Source organism: Stegodyphus dumicola, chromosome 5 (assembly GCF_044657685.1).
Source record: "Stegodyphus dumicola isolate Sdum_Otavi_A_Nest chromosome 5, ASM4465768v1".
Taxonomy (NCBI): domain Eukaryota; kingdom Metazoa; phylum Arthropoda; class Arachnida; order Araneae; family Eresidae; genus Stegodyphus; species Stegodyphus dumicola.
The window spans coordinates 46,254,643-46,278,334 of NC_140772.1; the positions used below are offsets into that span (position 1 = coordinate 46,254,643).

The 23,692-nt window shown below is 31.6% G+C and overlaps 1 protein-coding gene across 1 annotated transcript in view; it reads right to left on the reverse strand.

The window, feature by feature from the left end:
- Positions 1-444: 444 nt before the first annotated feature.
- Positions 445-23,692, reverse strand: part of Nmt (N-myristoyl transferase) — a 51,340-nt gene continuing 28,092 nt past the window's right edge. Inside the window, exons 6-13 of the mRNA XM_035349932.2 lie at positions 19,388-19,504; positions 10,480-10,650; positions 10,178-10,286; positions 10,015-10,086; positions 5,327-5,425; positions 4,982-5,146; positions 2,894-3,031; positions 445-1,006 (exon numbers count right to left, since the gene is read on the reverse strand). Of these exons, the coding sequence (XP_035205823.1) occupies positions 986-1,006; positions 2,894-3,031; positions 4,982-5,146; positions 5,327-5,425; positions 10,015-10,086; positions 10,178-10,286; positions 10,480-10,650; positions 19,388-19,504 (892 nt within the window). The 3' untranslated portion in view covers positions 445-985. The remainder of the gene's footprint in view (positions 1,007-2,893; positions 3,032-4,981; positions 5,147-5,326; positions 5,426-10,014; positions 10,087-10,177; positions 10,287-10,479; positions 10,651-19,387; positions 19,505-23,692) is intronic.

Below are 23,692 nucleotides of genomic sequence, written 5' to 3' on the forward strand. Positions count from 1 at the left end.
TTCCTGGATACAACTGACTTCTGAATTATTATTAGCTTGAAAGTAAGCAAAAAAGATTTTGACAAATTGTTTCTTCATAAAATTTCAATTAGTTGAAACTTCCAAACATTTTGCATAAAATTTATATAAATATGTACTTAAAAAGACTTAAGGAAAGAGCACAAAATTTTGTCACGCCAAGAAAAGGAATTAATACTCTGACATACAACTCAAAGAGAATTATTATATAATACATTTTTCAGTTTCTCTATAAATTATTATCTTAATTTTTGTTTCAGCATTTCCAATTTGATTTTTACGGTAACAATTAAAAACTGGGTAAACCATAAACATAAATTCAAATGCTTATGGGGGGGAAAAATATACGTTATTTTTTATCATGTACGATTAAGTAGTTCAGTTCTGTTTATTACTTTGAAATGGTTATACTACATCTTTAAAATGTACACTTCAATAAAGTTTTATTTAAACAATTTTAATTTTGTTTTAGCAAATTTACACATAAATGTATTAAAAAATAAAATGAGAAACCTTTAAGAGAAGAAAATAAATCAAAAACATGCTAGTAAATTTGTTGAAGTGAAATTTGCATATAATATATATAATTACATTAAGTCTATGAATATCATGAATCACAGATAATAATGTATTTTTATCTGGAATATATCACTTCTGTACATGTGACCCACTGTGAGAATAAAAATATCTCACAGCAGATAAGTTAATTAGCACTTTTAGCTGTCTTATTACTACTTAGAACATATCACTAATTCTTGTGCAGAAACTTTATGCAGCAAGTAAATACATCTTTGTCTTTGATGATGCACCATACTTTGCACACTGGTCCATATCTTTTCAAGGCAGATGTATAGAAGCTATCATTATAAAAGGAATTCATGCTGCTTCTTTCCCAAGAAAATTCATGTAAAAAGCATATGTGATATGTTCTGTATGACTTTTGAACACTAAATATATTGCTTGAGTTCTATTGCAAAACAAGTCCAATCTGGAAAGATTAAAAAAAAAAAAAAAAAAAAAAAAAAAAAAAAAAAAAAAAAAAATTGAAACAATTATTATACATAACATGAATATAAAATTTAGAAAATGTATAATTAGATAAAGGGTACACAATAAGTCTTTCAATTTAGAACATTAAAGCAACGGTTCAGAATGTGTTATAAATTTTACCGAAAAAGTAATTAGGCAGGCTCACATGTTGAAACAGAATGAACTAACAGCATGCCTAGCTGTGCTCAGTTGAGTAGCAATGACATTTTTGTATTCACTAAGACTGTTGTCTTAACATAATGCCTTTGGACACAAAAACTTTGAAAAATGTTCACCAAAAAAATTATATTTAAAACAAGGTTTCATGAAGAATGGTGAATTTGGGGTTTTTCTTTGCATAGATAATCATGAGAGAGAAAACTGTGCAGCAAAGTGCATCAGAAACTTACGTGATTAAAAATAATTAAGTAGATGGAAATTTGCTGAAAAGAGGGAAAAAACGAATAACAATTCAGTGCCAATACATCAGATATTGAATAATTTTCATGAGCAAATTTAAAAATCGTAAATCCTTCAAAGTTATTAAAACTTTATCAGCAACCTAACAAATCTAATGGGAAATTGTGAAAGAAGATAAATACACTGTTTGGATTTAAAAATAATTAACAAACACAGGAAACTAACTATTGTAATTGACACTGTACTGCACATCTGAAAATCACTCGAATATTTGTGACCAGACATTACTTTTTATAGCCTTTCAATCAAAGGATCACAAAACACAATTATAAGAAACTGCTTTCAAACTATTGCACCAGAAGACTCCAGAATTTACAAAATGAGAATCTTATAGTATTTCTCCTACTCCAAAGCAGCATAGAACGCAGTTACAGAAAACTTTTAAAAATTCCTTTGATCACCTTGAATGAAAATGGAAGCTGTAGTATCTCCTCATGGAATATTCAGAATACACCTAAACTTTCCACAAATTCATTTTTTAAAAATTTTATTTTAGAAATAAATACAACACTTTTAAATTTGATATACTACTTCCACTGCCAATACTTATTTTAACAATAAAATGAATAATGGTGCATCTGAGGACAGGGTACTAATTCATCTCCAATACAGCAATTTCTCATTACGTCTTTACTTAAACAATACGAATTCTTGTTGCTTATTAGTTGCTTTAACATTTACTTTTGAAAAACCTTTAATATTATAAACATTATAAACTATAAAAAGATAGAAAAATTATTAATATAAATAAAATAGAGTTGACTGTCGCCCAATCGGGATAATAGTTAGTGACGCTGACTGTTGTACCAGAGACCGGGCTATGCGGCCTCTTTATGCAATGAGCTGGAAGTCCTCTCGAGAAGTTGGTGGTAGGAAAAGAGGGGTGAGAGACCCTTGGACCAATCCCCCCCCAAGATGCTCTCCATCAAAACTGGGGGTGGAACTGAGCAAAGCTGTACTGTCACCTGTATGGTGCTCAAGGCTCTTACCAATGACAGGCGCGATCTTGCACTTCTTGCCACGATGCATTTTGTGGGCTTGTTCTGATGTTACTGTTAGACAAATGAGATAAGTCAAAACACAACAACAAGAGTTGACCAGAAAATATTAAAAATACTGAAGATTCCCCCTCTGCCAAAATCTGCCTTCAAAATCCAAAATAAATTCATCACTTATACATAATTAAATAATTTTCTAGAGATAGAAAAATTACTGCAAAAAACAACAAACATTTAACTCATTCTTGTTTATGGGATAAATTTCACATTATTTTTTCTGGTAGATAAATAGACATTTTATAAATTTTTTAAAAATATATTACACAACTGCAGTAATTTAAGATTATCATTATTTATTTGAAACTTACTTGATTTGGCGCCATTGCTTGACATCGCCAATTGTATAAGTAATACTGCAAATTTCCATCACCTATTCCAAATTTTAAAGGTTCTAGAAAAATTTTATTTTCCATTAAATCTAGGGCATTAAAAACATCATATCCCATCTGAAAAAGATTAAAAGAAAAACATAAAGTATGTAAACTGCAATAATTGCCCATGAATTAAAAAATATGAAAAAAAAAAGTAAAAAATAGTAAAAGTATTAAAAAATTGCTCCCGAAGACCTTTTTAATAATAAAAAATCTGATGTGTACACCACATGACTTCCTTCTATGGAATATTAAATTACATTTTTTCCTGCCTTTCATTTAAACTTATTTCCTTGAATTTTGTTACAGATACATTTCTCGTTCAATTAATTCAGTTCTCACTTCGCGACAAGGCCAAAAATACATAAAAACCAAAAATATCTACATTAAAAATTGAAATATATATAAACATAAAACAACAAATGCAATTAAAACAATTTTTACAATTAAAATTACAGTTTCTACGCAAAAACAAGCAATTCGGCCAGCGAGCAAGAAGGCAGATTTTTCAGTGCATAAAACTGTTAAGTTTACTTTAGGCTTCACTCAGCAAAAAAACACTGAAGGCGTAGAAACTGACTTAATTTGTTGTTGACGCTATGCTAAGTCAACATATGAGATAATTTAATAACTTAGATAATTTCAGAATGTATTAAGCATAATTTAATTCACAATAATAAAAGGGGACGTTAATTTGTTGTTGCGAATCTTAGTTTTTCTAGATTGGCAACATATCCATTATTCTGCTAAGTTTCAAATGTAAACAAATATGGCTGTTATGGTGAAAAAATTAGGCTTAGCCGCACTTAAACAACTTTTAAACTGTTGATAATTCTACAACTATAACGTGCAGGTTAAAGGCATAAAAACCTCAATCGGAAGATAAGAACAAGATAATTCAATTATTTTTAAAGCAAAGATGCACAATTTACAAACATACAAGAATAAGGAAACTGAGCTCACCAAGCTGAGTCACAAAGTGGATATATATATATATATACATATATTTATATACTTTTGGTGTTGCTGATTGTAACCAAAATAGGAGGTGCACATCTACATGTTATAGCAGTCCTATATACAAAATCTCAATGTGTATATGAGCCAGTTTTTCTTAGAAAGTCCTCCACGAAGGCATCCCTTACCTTAGGCAGATAGCCCTAGTATGCTTTGCCATAATTAAATACACCATTACAAAATCTCAACATTCTGAGGCTACTCGTTTTTGAGTAATGTGAGATACACATATATGTACAGACGCCTGAAAAAATCTCTTCTGAATTCATTTTAAATCAGTTTTATAATTCGTTTGGGGAAAGAGTCCTTTATTCTGTTCTCACGTAGAGATGTCATGCAAAAAGATCGTTAAATTGCATTTGATAGCGGTAAAAATGGACATTTTCGTTGAAATATGATACCCAAAATTTTCCGCGATTACAATACTTCCATTTTAATTTGTACAAGGAAGTAAAAAAATGGAATTTTAAAAATAACAGTTTTGGATCTCTCATGAAGACCTGATTTACATAGCATTTATTAGGTAAGCTTGTATTATTATTTATTTCAATCTCTAATTTCATAAACTTACATTCATTAAGATGCCATTTACATTATTATAAAATGCAAGAAAGAAAAAGATCTTAAATTATACGAAAACAGATAATTTCATGCCCAGATAGAGCCAGTCATGGCACTCAGAGGGTTAATTAAACTGGTAAGGAAATACTTAAATATGTTTCAATAAAAGAAAGAAATAAAAGAAAAATTGTGTTAAAATAATTAGGCAGCTTTTCATTCTCATTTGTGCCATTGATATCTCTGTAAAATTACTACAACACTGAAGGGAAACAACATTATATCACAATAAAATAATTTAATGTAAGATATAAAAATTTTCAAACTTTTTAAATTTTAAATGTAAAAGAAAAAAAACTCAAAAAAGTCACAGTCATTTTTGGGTAAAAGCAAAGGCAAAGTTTAGACAAATGAAAACTTCCGTTAAATTAAAAAACTATTAAAACTCACATTTTTTGCTACTATGAGTGCATCACGCATTAGGTCTGTAAGAGGTGTTCCTTTGCCTACATTATAGAAGGCATATGCTGCTTTTAGGCTTTTGTGTACTGGATGATGCATGACAGTCGAAGGCAAGGTGTAAAAACTTACAAAATCAGTTATGGTTCCATTTGACTGAAACATAAAAATGTTACATATAGCATTTAATTGTTTACTTTTCTTTTTTAAACTAATGAAAAATAATTATTTACTTTTTCATATGTTAGGATAAAAGCTGATTCTTATTTATAATTTTAAACTTAATAAACAGTAAACAATATGAAATGGTCTCAAAATTATAAAAGCATAACTTACTTCAACAACAAAGCTGTTAACTATATCTTCACGAGGAAGAAACCAATATCGAAACTCTTCTTCAGTAAAGGAAGGTGCAAGGTCAAATTTTAATAAATACTATGCATAAAAAAGAAAACATTCAATTATTACACAATATAATTTTTTTTAGAATTAACAATAGATTATTGTACTGCATTTATATACCAGGTGTACAAATACAAGATGCAATTTTTTTTCCTTAAAAAACATGTTAAATTTGGAAGAATGACAAAAAGTGCTTTATTCAAAGCATGCTCCATTGCTTCTTATATATTTTTTGCATTTTTCGGACAATTTGTGAATATCATAGCAGTAAAAATCTTCCCCTTTGCTAGGAACCATTAATAGAGTCATTTTTCCACATCTTCGTATGAACCAAAGTGCTGCTCAGCAAGTGCATGCCCCATCGATGCAAATAAGTGGTTAATCTGAATGAGCCAAGTCTGGTAAGATGCATTGGGTAGACCTCCCCAACTGAGTGCTTCCAAGGTCTCGTGAACTGGTTTTGCCATATGTGATAGAGCACTGTCTTGAAAAAAAATGACTGTATGGCCTCGGTATTCTGGACTTTTTTTCAAACAGCGAACTGTTCAAATCAGTAAACTGTTGTTGATAACGACGTTAAGTATTGACCATTTTCCCAGGTTTTTAACAGCTCATAGTAGACAACACCCCTCTGGTTCCACCAAACATAGAGCATCGTCTTTCTGCAAAAGTGATTTGGTCGATGTGGATGGTGCGTCTGAGCCTACCCATGATTTTTTGCACTTGGGATCCTCAATATAAATCCACTTTTAATTCCCTGTAACTATACGATGAAAAAACGACTTCCTTTCATACTAAGCAAGCAAAATGTCATGTGTTTTTGAACTTTTACATTTGCCTGTCATTAAACTAATATGGTATGCATTTACTGGTCTTCTGAATCTTTCCCATCTCACATAGCCAATAGGAAACAGCTTGTTGACTAATGCCCAAATACTCGGTGAGTTATTTTTTGTTTGCAAATCATTCTTCATCCAACAATGCTTGCAATTTCACACCTTTGCATTTTTTGGCAGTTTTTTAGATTCATTGTCTGCAATGTCGAAATCACCACTTCTAAAATGCTGAATCCATTATTCACACTTGTCTTCTTATGAAGCATGTTCACCATAAGCTTGTCAAAGTAATTGGTACAATTCAGCAGCAGATTTCATCAAATGAAAACAAAAAATTAATGCTTTTGTTCGGCATAAATTTTGACATATTGAACTATGGACACACTTTTCTAATTTATCGCTCATGCACATGTAACACTTGTTGATGGCACAACAAAATGGCACAGTGTTCAATCTTTACGTGGCAGCCAAACAATGCTGGAAACTGAAAAATGCCCAAATGCACCAATAACTTGTTGGCAGTGTATTAGTTGGTACCGGTTAATATGCAATTACTGAAGAAATCTAAAAAATTTAAATGTATTGTTGTGTGGAATCAAACATTTTAGATTCCAACTATTAGCTGGATGTGCTAAAAATTACAAAACCATATGCAATAATATACTCAGTTTCTTAAGTTGACCGAAAGCTTTCTTTCATGTTCTGGACATATAAAAACAATGTTTCAATGTAGCTTCATAGTGCAATCAAAAAGAAAAAATATAATAAATCAATTTATGCAACTTTAAAACACAAGTAGAACTCTCTAGTTATCACTAATGGCCATTACTATAAAAAGCGTCCTTAATAAGAATGAGACAACTAAACTGATTAATTATGAGTCAATAATGATAAGTATTCAATTTTTCACGCTGCTAGAGTAACAACATTTTATTTTCTTCAAACGAATGGTAATATCTACTAAATGCTAGAAACATTTATAAAATATGGAACCTTACTTAATGAAAACTATTAAAACTAAAATGGTACTCCTTCCTAATTTTTATGTCAAAGGAAGCAAAATTGCTGTGTTTAAATGTTAAAAAAGTAGTTGAATACCAAAAGCAATGATTTACTGAGATTTATAAAATGAAGAATACAGATATGTTGATATCAGTTAACACGTTCCCTGCCAGACTGTTTTTTGAAGACTTCCCGTTCAGGCCGCGTGGGGCATATGCGCCCCAAGCTTTACATTTGTATTATTTTGTTTCTGGCGTATGTCTTACAATAATTAAAATAGCACAAAAATCATAATTATCCAGGAAAGGTTGTATAGTTTAACATGCATAACACAACAAACCAATAAATTATTTTTCTAGGAATTAGTTTAACAATAACAGTTTTTTCAGTGGTTACCTGGCTGAACATTACTATGCCAAGCAAGTTGCATCCTCACATATAATTTTTTTATCTTACATATATCAGTTTTAAATATAACATTTTAGTTAAATTCAAGTTTATATGCAATTACAAAGGGATGTTACGATGAACTTTATTAAACCATGGTAAACATAAGTGTGGTTTATCCACACAGCTATCGCAGAATGTCGCAACTTTTACAGTACAGTTTCTTGCCGATTAAGAACCCAAATATAAGCCCCAAGATTAAATGAGGACATCAGCAGTAGTATTAAGATGGCCATGATTGACTGCATAATGAATTTTTAAAAAATTCTTCATTTTACAATGACAATACCAAATGGCTTGAACAGAAAGTTTATCGTGGGGCGCTTATGCCCCACACGGCAGGGAACATGTTAAATATTTCAAAAGTATGTAAAAGAAGCAAACAGATCATGAAAATGGTTAAACAGAAGTTTACAAAGAGACTGGACATTTTTATATGTCAAATTACTTGGAAACTGAAGACATGGAAATTAGCTCAACATCCAAACGAGGAAAGATGTCGACTTAAAATTGTACTTCAAAATGGCAAGTTAAAAATACCTTAAATTCAAAGGGGCTTCTAAAATTTATAAGGAAATGATTTCATCCAGACAAAAGTGGAAACATTGTAAGTGATGAATTGTATTTTATGTTTGATCCTAATTTCAGTGGTGGTACTACGCATTATCAGTTAATATTCCCCGCCTGTGGTCTTCAGTGGTTTTTTAATCCAGTCTTTTTTTCTCTCTAGAGAACAATGAATGGTTTCATTTATTTAAATCAATGCATTAAAAAGTACGATTGATCACTTTAAAACTTAAAAACTTGACTCAGAGAATTCATAAAGACAGTGATGTTTCTATCAAGAACCTAAAAGTTAATTCATAAAGAAATGGTAAATGGGCATTTCTTCATAACCCATGGCAAAATGAAATTTAGGTAGCATTAATTTAGAAGTCAAACAACAAAAATCAGCATTATATTTTCAAATTTTCACATAGTGCGTGTTTGCTGTGCTGAGAGGTAAATTAATTACAGTACCAACTGAAAACACACACTTTTTCTAATTACATACGACTTATATAATCCCCAAAGCATTACTATTATAACTATAATAGGAGTTGTTTTCTCCATGGAAGACTGAGATTAGAATCTGCCTAATCTGGATTAAAAAATGTCTTTTTTTTTTTTTTTTTTTTGCAAACATTTTGCAGCTAAACGAAAGAAAGAAATCTATATAATGACGTTTTAAAATAAATTCAGGTATTTTATATTTATTTAGCAGCATACATAAGCAAAAAAATATGTTCATTAAATTTTGTGATGGTATGTTATCGTAATGCTAGAATTAGTTTCAGAAGGATACCAGAAGAAATTGCCTGAAATTTGAAAGCGCATTATTAACTAACAATTAATAAATTTAGAAGTAAGAAGTCACATTAAATGATACGAATAACATTAAAATAAATTACTTAAAGATGAAAAACTGAATTACCATAATCAACGATATTTTGGCGAATATAATTATCTTAAACAGAAATTATTACTATTTTTTTATTTTACTGCAAAATGGCAAATAAGGCATTAAAAAGGAAAAAAAAAAGGTTTAAAATATTTTGTAAAATCCCAGTATATGGTACAGCCTTGGAACGATTCTGAAAATTGTCGCCAACACCAAAATGACCTATTTACTATTTACTGAAACTTGCTTTGCCATTCTAAAAGACAATCTGATTGGCTCCATGCCAGCTGCCATAAAAAGGCTCACATCATACATAATTCACCAAGAAAGTGATTGCTTCCAAAGATTTTGACTAAAATATTTAAATTCCCTGATATTTTTAGCCAATTTTTGCATTCGTTGATTTTTCCCAGTTTTTCAAGTACCGTGGCAACCCTGTCTCAAATTAGTTGTAATTAATTTTTCTTATTCTTAATTTATTTACCTTAGAAATTAATTATACTGGTGCACTCTTTAAAATAGCAATGGCATATGTTTCAACAGCAAAAGAAAACACATCACTTCAATTTTGAATGAAACCAAGAAATGATTAAAATTGAAACCATACTTAGTATATTGAACTGAAGCCATGTGTAAACTGCAGGTGACAATTATGACACTTTTCACTTTGAAGGTAAAAAGAAAGGAATAAAGGGAACTAAAATGTGTCTTATCTAAGAATTTAATCACGGTATTTCAAAACCTGCATTTATGAAATAAAAGGCTCTGCAGATTAATTAATGCTTGATTTCTAAAATATCAGTTAAATAAGATGCAGAAAATACTTACCATTTACAAAAAATATAAAGATAAAAGTGATATATCCTGTAAATACTAAAGAAACTACGACAACTTACCTCAGAAAGTAAAGCACAAGCTTGTTTTGCATCTTTTTCTTCTAGAACCCGAAAGCCAGGTGTTTTTGGCGTCTTTAAATGAATAAAGAAAACAACAGTTGCAAATAAATTTTACAGAGAAACAAATGTTCTGAAAATGGAAAAAAAAAATGTAAATGGTTACCTCAGGCAATTTATACAGTTTTAAAGTTCGTTGTAAAGTCATGTTACGGCTCAAGTGTGAAAACTTCACATCTATAAGTTTACGAGGATTTAATGAACGATGCCAGTATCTAAAATACGAAGTAATTTTAAAATAATTAATATAACAACAAAATAAAAAGCATAAATTGCAATTAGTTATTATGCTAAAACACAAAGCTTTCTTTAACTTTACAAACAACAAGAGTAACTTAAGAAGCAACACTTCTTAAATAAATTTCAATGACTACACAAATTACATTACAGTAATAAGATATTACAAACCTGCATGTGCCTATAGGTTTTGGAAGAACAACTCCAGCAGTATACACAGCTTGAAAAATTCCTTCTAAATTTACCCTCCTAGTAATCTCTCTAATTAAAACAGGAGCAACTCTTTTTGATCGCAGTTTCTTGTGAACACAGAGGAAATTAATTTCTACAATTTTTCGCTTTCTGTAATACAGGAGGAAAAAATACACATATATAATATATATTTTATATAAAAAAGAATTATTAATTATTGCAAATATGAAAAACATAAATTATAAAAAGTGTTAATAAAACAAGAATACATATAGAAATTTTATAGAAACCTATATGTACACTGCACGCAAAAAAAAAGGGGGGTGGAATCTATATCTCCCGTTCTACTGGGCCGATTAAAGAAATTCAAATTGTGTTTAAAGCGTGATTTAGGATATATATTAGATTGATATATAGCATCATTCTATCATAAGTATTTTGACACAAAATGGAACCTTTTTTCTGAAATAACATACCAATTTTTCCATATTTCAATTTAACGACTCAAATTATGCCTAAATATTAAATTTTGTAAAATTTAGTACAAAATTTAAGGAGAAATTTAAAAATTTATCTTGGCACATTTTATTCAGTTTACGCCAAGAAATTCACTTGGCGAACTTCTCAATATATTGCAACCTATTTTCCTTTCCTTATCATTGTGCAGGAGTGGGGAAAAAAGTCACAGCGTACATCGTTTCTACTTTCAAATAATTTTAACATAAGTGCCTAAGCCACATTTGATGTTATTATCAACTTCAACAAATATGCCAAATTTCAAAACACGCCAATATATAAATTTACGTATATCTTCAAAAATTTTGAATAAAAAACTTTGAAATTTTTAATAAAAACAAAAATTTAAAAAAAAAATTTTTGCAGGTATGCTTAGAAATACATCTACTTTAAGATGATAGTAAAGTGGATGTATTAATGATGATGCTAAAATTTTTATAGATTATAATTCAAAATTTTTCGAAAAATTTATAAAAATTATTTTAAAATACAAAATTTAAAAATAAATCATAAAAAAAATAGGCGAATTGTATTTGGAATGAAGCTAAATTTTGAATTGTGGAAGAAGGAATCAAGTAAATTTAATCAAAAAGGAGATATTAATAAATATATATCAAATTCAATTAACATTGAGGAGCTAAAATTCTGAGAACTAATTTTTAAAAAACTATTTGTGCAATTTTTACAAAACTTTGCAATTTGGCCTAGTTTGAGTTGTAGAATCGAAATTTGGGAAAAAAAATTGGCATGCCATTTCAGAAAAAGTCCGATTTTGAATCAAAATATCTATGTTGAATGATGCTATATATAAATCTAACGCATATCCTAAGTCGTGCTTTCGAGACATGAAAAACATAATTCGAATTTCGTCAACTGGACCAGGAGAATGGGAGATATAGAACTGTCTCTTCCTTTTTTTTTTTTTTTTTTTTTTTGGGGTGTACAAACAGACATTTAAAGGCAAAAGACAGAGAGAAGAATTAAATAATGCACAACATTCATTAGTTTCAGTATACTTTCATATGTAACTGGCCAATACATTAAACACGAAAATTCTCAGTATTTTAAATTTCATAGCTGCAAACTTTAAAACATGAAAATTCAGGATATTCACCCACCCAAAACTGGTAGTTTCTGAGAAGTTTTCATGCTGCGCAGTGCCACCATATTAAAAGTACTCAAAATTGATTTAAATTCAATTAATGCTCAATTTCAGTTAATCCAACTATTTATATTATGATTCTGACATAAAATATATTAATTACATATTCTAACTTCTATGTTCTTCGTCTACTTTCATTTTATAATTTCTTACACTTTTATATTGAGGAAACTCACAGTAGGGAAGGAAAGCTTCAATTTATCAAAGTGCATTTAAACATGGTAAAAATAAAATTCATAATTAATGTAGATACTATTGTGTGGATAAACATAATAATGCACCATACATTTTTAATACACTTTCTCCCTCCTTAGAGCATGCCATCATTATGTAATTGGAAGCCCATTTTGATAACAATTGGAAGATCTGGAATTCAAATCCTGATGAACGCAATGGATATTTTTTATGTTTCTTGTTCAAAGTGGACCTACTAACTGCACATATTGATCAAAACAAAATGAAACACAAATATTAACTGATACAACATTGGTTGAATCTTCACAAAATGTTCAACAAATGTGTACAGTAGACTAAGATAATTCAGATCAAATAAAATTTAATAAGAAAAATTATGTTAAAGATCACTAGGAGTGGGAGGGTGTGAAATCTGCACATTTTAAGCTTTCTTAATTCAATAATAAAACTTAATTGTGCAAATTTTATTAGCAAAATTTAATTTTATTGCTGAAAAACTGGCAGCTATGTTATTTCTATTTACATTGAATTATTAACCCAGTTTGGCAATCTAGCAATGCAAAATATATTTAACCTTTTGATGATTATCAATGGGCTCAGCTTGCATTCCAGTTATGCATAAAAGAACACAACTTTCATTACAAACTTATGACTGACAGATACTGTGCATATTTGGGAAGAAAAAAATTTCTTAATCTTGCAACTAGTGAAGGATTAAATTTTAAATTATATATCTGCACAGCTTTCAGATTCAAACTTCAATTATTAATACAGTACAAAGTCTGAAATCCGGACGTCCATTATCCGGAATGATTTAAAATCCAGACCTCAAAGCCACAAACTTTTCTTTTGGCATGCTGTATGCAAGCGCATTTGATTTTTCCTTCCATAATAAAACGTGCGGAGATTTTCACTCAAAAATTCCGATTCTTAATTTCACTTAGGCACTAAAAATACATCGTTATGAAAAAACAATCATGTACGCATAAATTTGCGAGATTAATAATTTGGCTCCACAGCTGAGTGTCTGCTTAGCCTTACATCTCAAACCGAAACATTCACCTATTTTATATCCCTGACGACGACATGGCAAGTCATTATTTATTATATTTTGCTTTCAACACTGCATGCTTATCGATACATGACAGCTTCAGTAATAACTCATACAGTGATGTCTAAATTTTTTTTTATATTAGTAATTGAATAACAAGAGCAAGGCAACCTTTTCTGCTAACATTACACTTGACGATGATTATAGATTTTTTAAATGCTCTAAGAAATGTTGACGAGAAAAAATTCAACAAAAAATTTCTTTTCATATGCTAAAATTAGAGGTTAGTCAGTTAAACCTGCAACATAGCAGAGCAGCTTCATACAATTTAGCTGCTCAATTAGGTAAGCAAGGCACTTTTGTTGCCTTAATTCAAGAACCTTGGGTGTACAAGGGTAAAATCCTTGGTAGGCCCATGAACGCGCACTTCTTTTCGACAGAGGGACCTGATAAAAGACCTAGAACTAGCATTTATGATCAAATGGCGGAAGAGTAATGGGCAATTTTGCCTAAAAATATAAAGGCTATGAAATTATCCCAATTTACATCAGAGGACTTAACTGCTATTTTAATTAAGGACATAAACAGTTCACTGAAAGGAAACATTTGTTTTTGCTCGGTTTACATGGCTTACGACCTTAACATTCCGCAAGAATTTATAGATCTTGTGAGTTTCTGTGAAATAAACAATATTCCTATGGTTATTGGTGGTGATGTTAACGCTCACCACTTGTCATGGGGCAGTTCTGATACTAATCCTAGAGGAGAAAAACTCATGGAACTTATAATGAATACCAACCTAACTTGGGTAAACAGGGGAAATCGCCCCACCTTTGTTAACAGAAGAAGAGAAGAAGTCATTGACCTCACATTAACTTCTTCTGATATTTATAACCTTATTGAGAATTGGCATGTAAGTGACAATCCCTCACTTTCTGACCATCGCCTTATACAATTTTGTATTAGAGATGAAATTCCAGCTGAATATTTCAGAAACATTAAAAACACAAATTGGGACCTTTATAAGGATTTCCTGGTTTCTAATGTCATTAACCTTCAGGTTTTAGACAATAATTGTACAGTCGAGGAGCTTGATACTCAAGCAAACAATTTGACAAATATCATTATTGAATCTTATCATGCATCATGCCCTCTTAAACGAAGGAAGTACTCTCCTAACAAGAGAGTTTGGTGGACCAAGGAGCTTGAAAGCCTCCGCCTAGAGGTTTGGAGAGCTCACAGGAAAGCAGTCAGAAATAAATCTGAAGTTAACTGGTCTAACTTCAAAATTCTACAAAGGAAACTTAAAAGTGAAATCAGGAAAACTAAATACAACTCATGGAGATCGTTCTGCACAGATATTCTGTCCTACCATGAGACTGCCAGAGTATATAAGATTCTTAAAAGATCTCAGGAGTCTCAACTCTCATCGGTTATGCGACCTGATGGCAGTTATACTATAAACCCCTTGGATACACTTTCGACCATGTTGAATTTTCATCTGGGGGACAAAAGTGTCACCTCTGACCCCCAGGAAAATCCATTGGAACTACTTCATAATACATTAGATCTGGATTTTGCTAAAACAATTGTGAATTTTGAAAAGGCTAAAGCGGCTCTTGATGTATTTCTTCCCTTTAAATCTCCAGGGAACGATGATATTTACCCAATTCTGCTTCAGAAAGGCTGGGATATTTTTGGTCACATTCTCGTGGACATATTCAGGTCCAGTTTGATTTTAGGATATGTTCCTAAGGTTTGGAGAACTTCACGAGGTGTGTTTCTTCCTAAACCAGGAAAAGATACATATGAGAAACCAAACTCTTTTAGAATGATCACGCTAACATCCTTCCAGCTTAAGCTGTTGGAGCGATTGATTTTCTGGCACCTCCAGTCAGATAATAATCGGAAACATACCTTTGGCTTAGACCAACACGGTGTTAGGCCTGGCTTCTCCACTGAGTCGGCCTTACACCAACTCGTGTGGAGAATAGAAAAAACAATTATAGATGGACACTTTGCCATTGGGATTCTACTGGATATTGTAGGAGCCTTTGATAACATCGGTTTCGAGAAAATACATAAGGCCCTTATTGGAAGTCATATTCACCCTATGATAACTAGATGGGTCATCTTCATGATTAAAAACCAAAACAAAAAAAAAAGATATCCAAAAAAGGAATATCTGTGTTAGTCTCGCTGACTATGAAGTAAAGAGAGATATTACTAAAGGGTGTCTTTCTCCGTTCCTGTGGAACCTGGTATTCGACTCTCTCAGTACTTCTACGGGAGGAACCTGGCATGTCACAGGCTTATGCAGATGACCTTATTGTGTTATTACAGGGTTTCGATATCGGAATCCTACATAATCAAGCTCAGCAGATCTTAAATAAAGTTTCACACTGGGGTGACACAAATGGCCTTTCTTTCTCTGCTGAAAAATCTGAGGTCAGAGTTTTCACGTGGAGAAGGAAATGGAAACTGGCAGATTTATATCTGGGTTACCAGATTATTAGGCGTAAGGAATGCGTTAAATACCTAGGATGTTACCTGGATAGTAAACTTACATGGATCACCCACATAAAAGAAAAGGCACAAACGGCCACAAATGTTCTAGTACTTTGTAGGCGAATCGTTGTTAAACAATGGGGCCTTAACAAAATCTACTCTATGGATTTATACTGCCATAGTCCGGCCAATGCTTTCTTACGGATGCGTGGTCTGGATTAATGTTATTAACAAAAGCACGTATTTAAACATTTTACAAAAGGTGCAAAGACTTGCTTGCCTAAGCATTAGTGGGGCTTTAAATAGTACCCCTACTGCTGCATTAGAATTTTTACTGCAAATTCCACCCTTGAAATTATTCTTGAGCGGAGAAGCAATTAAAGCCATGTATAGATTGAATAAAAATGGCACATGGTGCCAAAGGACAGGTTTTGGTCATAAAAGCCACCTGAAAAGCCACATTGACATATGTCTGGACTTGGGCAATGAGATCCCTATAATCTATATGCCCAAAGATGCAATTACTAAAACAATAGTTCCAGATAAACTATTCTCAACTCATATACCAAAAAGGAATGAGATAGAATCTCTAATTGACCTAATTCCAACAGGATCAATTGAATGTTACACAGATGGATTAAAATCCAACTTCACTGGAGCTGGAGCTATTATAAGGACCAAGGGATCTGAAGAAGATTTCATTAGATTTCATCTATACCTTGGTAAATTAACAACTGTTTTCCAAGCCGAGGTTCTGGCGATCAATATGGTCGCCAGGGAGCTCTTAGCTAAAAATACAGTTGATAAGTATATATATATTCTCTCTGACAGCCAATCAGCCATCCTTGCCCTGGCTAATCATGTCAAGTTACAAAACTGTGTTTTGAACTGTACTCAAGATCTCAATTCTCTGGCTCAGGCCCATAATACCATTAGTTTAGTCTGGGTCCCAGGTCATTGTGATTTTGCTGGAAATGAACTAGCTGATAAAGTAGCTAAAGATGCTTCGCAACTACCCATGTCTGGCCCAGAACCATTTTATCCAGTTTCATATCAAATGGTTAAAAAAGAAGTAAGGAGCTGGATAAAGAACAAACATAATGATATATGGTCTAAACTACCAGACTGTGCTCATTCTAAATTGGTGCTCAGTACACTTAACTTTTCAGGTAAACTCATACACCTCAGTAGAACTAACTAATGCCAGGTAATTCAAATTGTTACTGGACATGCTTATCTAGCTAAGCATCTCCACAAATGTGGTCTTGTCGAATTTCCTCTCTGCCCAGCTTGTGGAGAAGAAGAGGAAACACCTTTTCACTTTCTGGGACGATGTCCGGTGTTCTCTGTCCCTAGAAACAAATTCCTTGGGTTTCCCTATATTACCTTTGATCAAGCCCTTTTATACAAAGGGCTCTCTGGCATAATAGGGTTTCTGATGTATACTAAACACCTACAGGTAAGGTGAATATGAAACCACAAGAAACAAGCATTGAGACACCCTATAAGTTCTTTTCTTTTTTTTTTTTTTTTTTTGAAAAGAAACTATGCAGGGATTTCCCTCTCATAGCTGTGTTTTGGAATATAATTTGAAAACAGATATCAAATCTTTATACACAACCTGGCCATTTGGCTTGAGAATGCACCTCTGCCCTCCTTTTTTATTTATTTATTTATTTGACTCTCCATCACACTCTTGTTTGGTCAAGAATTTGCGTTTGGTGGTTTGGGAGGGATTGAATCGGTTTTCCATCCAATAGGGAAGTTTTCACGATCCAGCTGACACCTTGAACTTAGAGATGGGATCTTTTGCTGATACTATAGATTTGGTGTCAGTTTGAGATCCTATCTATTTATTACTTACCTTTTACGGGAGTTACCATTTAAATCCCTTGATTTAAATGATCAAATGACGGAAGAGTAATGGGCAATTTTGCCTAAACTCCTTTCCTTCTTTTCATAAGAAGGAAGCGCCCCTATTGTTATTGTTGCTATGCTAAAAATAGATTTTGTTAATGAAACTCATAGGCCAAAAGATTACATTTAGTGCTATTTTAATTAAGAATAACTGATATGTTATTCACCATAAACCCAGACACGACGGCAGAATTTTAGGAAGGCACAATTTTTGAAATTTGGGAAAGCACCGAGTGGGAAAATTAAGGGATGAGAAGTTTTTTATAATTTAGAGGGGAAAGCACTGGGATCCAATGTTTAGGTGCAGCGAAAATTTAAAACTTAGGAAGGTGCTTTGTAGCAGAATTTAGAGACTGCACCAGGCGGTATCTAGTGCCGGCCGTAGATAAAGCCTTAAGTATCTGTGGGAGTTTATTTATTCAGGATTCAGATTAGTTTTAAGCATGAGCAAGAAATAAATGTAAGTATAGTAAATAACTAATACAATTTAGGCTTATTCAGCACGCAATGAGAGCAAGACAAAATTTAGTGGAACAACTTGGCTTTTGTCGCCAATCTTGTGATACGCAGCCAATAATGTATAACGGATGCTATTATGCTAATTGATTTTAAGGCATTTCAGTTAATGTAGCAGACTGCACTACTCCTTAATCTTCTAATTTGATCCGGCTTATTATTTTTTGCAGACAGATAGCAATTTTATAAAAATATTAAGCTTGAACTTTAGATTATATCGAAAAGAGTTTCCAGTTCTGGAGCTGCTAAAGGATCTACAAAGTGAAACCATGTTTCGATGTCCATTAAACAAAAAGTGGAATTGCTGAAAAAAAAAAAAAAAAAAAGATAAAGGCATATCTGTTTGAAATTATGCGAGGAGTATGGTATTGGAAAGTCAACTGTATATGACATAAGAAAAAGGAACTTTTTGAATTTTTTATGGAAGCAACTTAAACAACTTACATGGAAAGAAATGTTTAATAAAGCAAACAAATAAATATTAAGATTTTGAACCCTTTAGAACATAATTGTTCTTTATTTCATAAATTACGATTTCATATTTTTAATTGCATAATTTCTGCATGCCATCTTACCAGAGTTTAAATTGATGATCTACCCAGAAAAATCTCAAATCCGGATCGAAGTCCCGACGAGCCTGGATTTCAGACTTTGTACTGTAATATGCTTTTTTATAATTTAATATTAACAGTATTTTAAAGTACAACACAAGAATTCTTTTTAAGAAAGTGAATTTTGTTACAATATAAGTAAAACACATATATTATATAAAACAATTGTTTTTATTTACAGCAAAAAAAAAAAAAAAATTACTTCCATTTACACAAAGTGTTATAAAAATTACTAATTAAGCTACTGCATATATGGCCAGTTTGAGAACTAAAAAGACATTTCAGATAAATAGTCTTAAAGCCCTTTTGCACTGTTTTCACCCAGTAAAACACCTGAGAAAAAGATAAGCTAGTCTTAATTTTTTTTTTTCATATATGAAACAACATACATTAACATATAAAATTTCTTACTTTCCATATATTCGAATCAATGCTGGAACAGCACTTATAAAACCTATAAGTTTTTTACTTTTCACAACTCGTACACCACAAAGCCATTGCTTTTGCCAGTGAGGAGGCTGCAAAGCCCTACAAAGAGTTTCAATAAGTTTTAATTTTCATTCTTGATAATTTGTTGTATAAATTATAAATTATTTTAGATTTAGAGAAAAGTTCAAATAATTATTGTTTATATATTCTTTTCCAAATTTAAAGAAAATATTATAACAGGGTTGCCACTCAAACAGGAGAATTGAAATTCCCTGACTTTTGCAGGTATGTTTCAAGAAAATTCCAGTTTATCCGCGTAATGTACGTTGGCTGTGCTAAGAGGTAAATTAATTATGGTATTACTTGTACTGTGTTGCAAATTCACTTAATTATTCAATAAATCCCAGAGGACATTTATTCTTAATTATTCTTGGTACACTTTGTTTGATAATTTTGTTTACTTTTCCACTTAAAAAACTTTATAAATTTAAGATATATACATTGGATAACAACTGTACGTTTTATTTAATTATTACTCATGATCATCCCCAGTTCAACACGAGGCTAATCCGGTTCTTATAAATCACAACGCAATGCTAAAAGTTAGGTTAGATTTTAGGTAAATTTAATTTGTGTGAGGTGTATTCTTAAAAGGCACCTTAACACTTGAAAACAGAAATATTATTATAATAGGAGTTGTTTTCTCCACTGAAGATTGAGATTAGAATCTGCCCAATCTGGAATAAAATAAGGCTTTTTTTGCAGACATTCTGCAGCTCAATGAAAGAAAGAAATCTATTTAATTATATTTTTTTACTAAATTGAGGTATTTTATATTCATTTCGCAGCATACATAAGGAAAAAATATGTGCATTAAATTTCGTGATGTCATCATACTGGTAGAATTAATTTCAGGATTATGCCAGAGAAAATTTCCTGAAATTTGGAAATATTATTACTTTATTATTTGATAAATAAATTTAGAGGGAAGAAGCAACATTAAATGATATGAATAACATAAAAATAAAGATAATTACTTAAAAATTTAATTAGAATAATCAATGATATTTTAGCAAATATAGTTATATTACATGGTTATCCTAGATGATTGATTACTATTTTTCTATTTTACTGCAAAATGACAAGGTATTTATTAAAAAGAAAAAAAAAAGATTTTGTGGTAAAATCCTAGTATACGATATGGCCTTCGGATGATTCTGAAAATTGTCGCCAAGAACAAAATGACCCGTTTACTGCTCATCATCATGTTGCCAAATCCCGCTGTACCATACATGGAGATTATTCTAACCAAAGAACGTCTATGTAAAAAACAGAGGGAAAATTTGCCAAGGGATTTGGCGACGGAACCTGGCGGCCAGAATTTCCCTTTCCACGATGTGTACAGGAAATTGAGAAACACGTGTTAAGAAGAAACGTTCTTAGACAAAAAAGAAAACTACGAAAATCCATTTTTAAATTATTGCGAAAAATCCAAGAAGAAACTTTTTTTCTTGGATTTTTCGCAATAATTTTAAAAACGGATTTTCGTAGATTCCCCCCCTCAAAATAACTAATCCATGAATTAATTTACTTGCGCCAAAAAATATTTTCTTTTCCTTTAGAGTTTAAAGAAATTTTAAACGATATTCATTTTATGAACTCTTGATAACGTGACCTTCGAACTTCGACACCGGTTTCGTGCTTTGGCGACAGATATATCGCGCATGCACAGCTGTTTCCCGCTATGATGGAACGAAGAAACGTCTGTTGCAGAGAGGTTTTCTTTCTTTACAATACATATTTTTTTATTCTAACCTTCATGGTACCGTATACTAGGATTAAACCCATTTTGTTTCATACGAGAACAGGTACTTTCTTTAGTTCATGCACTGCACATGCGATTCTCGAGGTTACTGGAAACCAAAAGTTGCGAGAAACTTGCTTTGCCTTTCTAAAAAGACAATCAGATTGGAGCTGCGAAAATTGGCTCTATGCCAGCCGCCCGAATGACACTCACGTGATACACAATTCACAAAAAAGTGATCTCTTCCGACGTCAGTGCAAAACTCGCCTTTTTTGGCAGGATCGTTGTATGAAATTCCACGACTTTTCCAGATTTTGACTAAAGCACTTAAATTCCCTGACTTTTCCTTGAATTTTTTGGTCAATTTCCGAAGTCCCTGACTTTTCCCGGTTTTCCAGGTAGCATGGCAACCCTGTTATAATATGACATACAATGAAGAGAGATCTGACAAATTTTAATATTATTTTATACATAGTGAAATTATTTAAGATGACCACCCACTCTTTTAAATGCTTTTGTTCTTCTATGGAGCGGCTTGCTTTAGAAAGTTTGCTCAATTTTAATGTCTGTTTAGATTTTAAGAAACACTAGTAATTTTTATATGCCGTTTCTATGGGAGGTAATCATCACAAGAGGTTGTATTTAGTTCTCACTGCTTGATTATAATTTCATTTTCCAAAATATGATAACGACAGAAAAAACTCATTTTTTAAATTATTTTTTTATTTCAAAAGAAGCACAGATCTCACAAGATTATTTACAAACACAGATGTCGGACCACTAGTGACCGAGCCGTAAAATAGCTGAACACTGGTAGTTCGGTCCGAGCTTTGAATCCCATGAAAGGACTGGCTGCATGGAAGTTTTTGTGGTTTTCTCCATGTGTAATGTGTATAAGAGCCAGTTTTCCTTTAGAAAGTCCTCCACGAGGCATCTCTTCCCTTAGGCAGAAAGCCATCAAGGCTTTGCCATAATCACACACACACAGGAAAAAAAAAAAAAAAAAAAAATCCACACACACATAGGCTATTTAAATGAAAGGGAAATATATATACTAGAACAGTGCAGCAAAACACTTAAAAAAGTGTAGATAATATTTTTATCACATGGGAAGGAAATTGGATAAAACCTCTTACAACTGCTTGAATGTTTTACTTCTCTAAATCAAGAAAATCAAACAATGGATTCTTTGGCATAAAATATTGTTGTGATGTAGACATTAAGGTATTGTTGACAACATATGCACATTTAGACACAAAAGCAAGACAAGATACTACTAAAACCGAATGTCATAGAAACTCACATTTAAAAATAACGAAATCGAAGGCATGTTTGTTCAAATAAAAATATGTTATTTATAGAGACGAATTTGTATATATGACATGCAAAGCAAGCCAGAAATGTGACTACATATTTAGCAGCTTTATGTGATGATATTATTATGGTTATGGAAACAGAGACTAAAAATCAATCCCTTAAAAAGCTGAAAACAATATGTAATTAATGCCAACCACAATCGTTTTTCGTTTTTTTCGTGGGCTATCAGTCATTGCTTCTACAATCATTATCAATGTCACTGCATCACAACCATTGTAAGTCTTTTCTTAACATTTCATTTTCTGAATTTTTTCACGGTAAAGCAGGAGTCAGTATTGGCCCCTTGGAAGTTGATGAAATTTCAAAAGGGATCAATGACAATCAAGGGATTAAAAGCTGAATATGGACAGGCCATTGCTAGGCACAATCCAGATTCCATTAATTACGAAAAATTTATTAATAAATATCATAATTGTTTAATTACATAAAGCTGCATCTTGTAGTATGGAAGAATTCACATCAAATTAACACAAGGGAGAAAATACACAAAAACAGTTTAATGTATTTTAAAAATCAATAAAATTTTTTTAAATATATAAATTCTTTGTATGACATATGCAATAAAATAAAGTGAAATGCAGGAAAACACAACCCCCCCAAAAAAAAATGAAGAACACAAAATTTCCTCAGAAGATATACAGTTATGTACAAGGTGATTACAAAACTTAAGATTTTACATTTTGCTTCTAAGATATTAAAAATCTGAATATAAATGCAAGGCTCAAAGAACCACTAAACTGTGATATATCTGATCTTGATTTTATGATGCAAAAAGAGCTGATTCCAATGAAGGAGGATATCCAAATCTTAATCAAAACATATATATGCATTAAGTTTTCGAATTTAAAGGACATTCCAAAGAAATACAAACAAACACAAAATAAAAGTGTTACCGAAACATATTCGTGACTTTCCTTTTCTTACTTAGTACAAGCTAGCTTTAGGTAAGTCAATAATTTACTGCAGAAAACAAGCAACAGGTTGAATATTTTTGTCTGAGGTAATTCAAGAACTAAATTAAGCAATTTTATGTCAAAAATTAAAAAAGTTGCAGCCATCATGCTAGTTAAAATCAAACTTTATGCAATTAGAATGTTATTTTATGT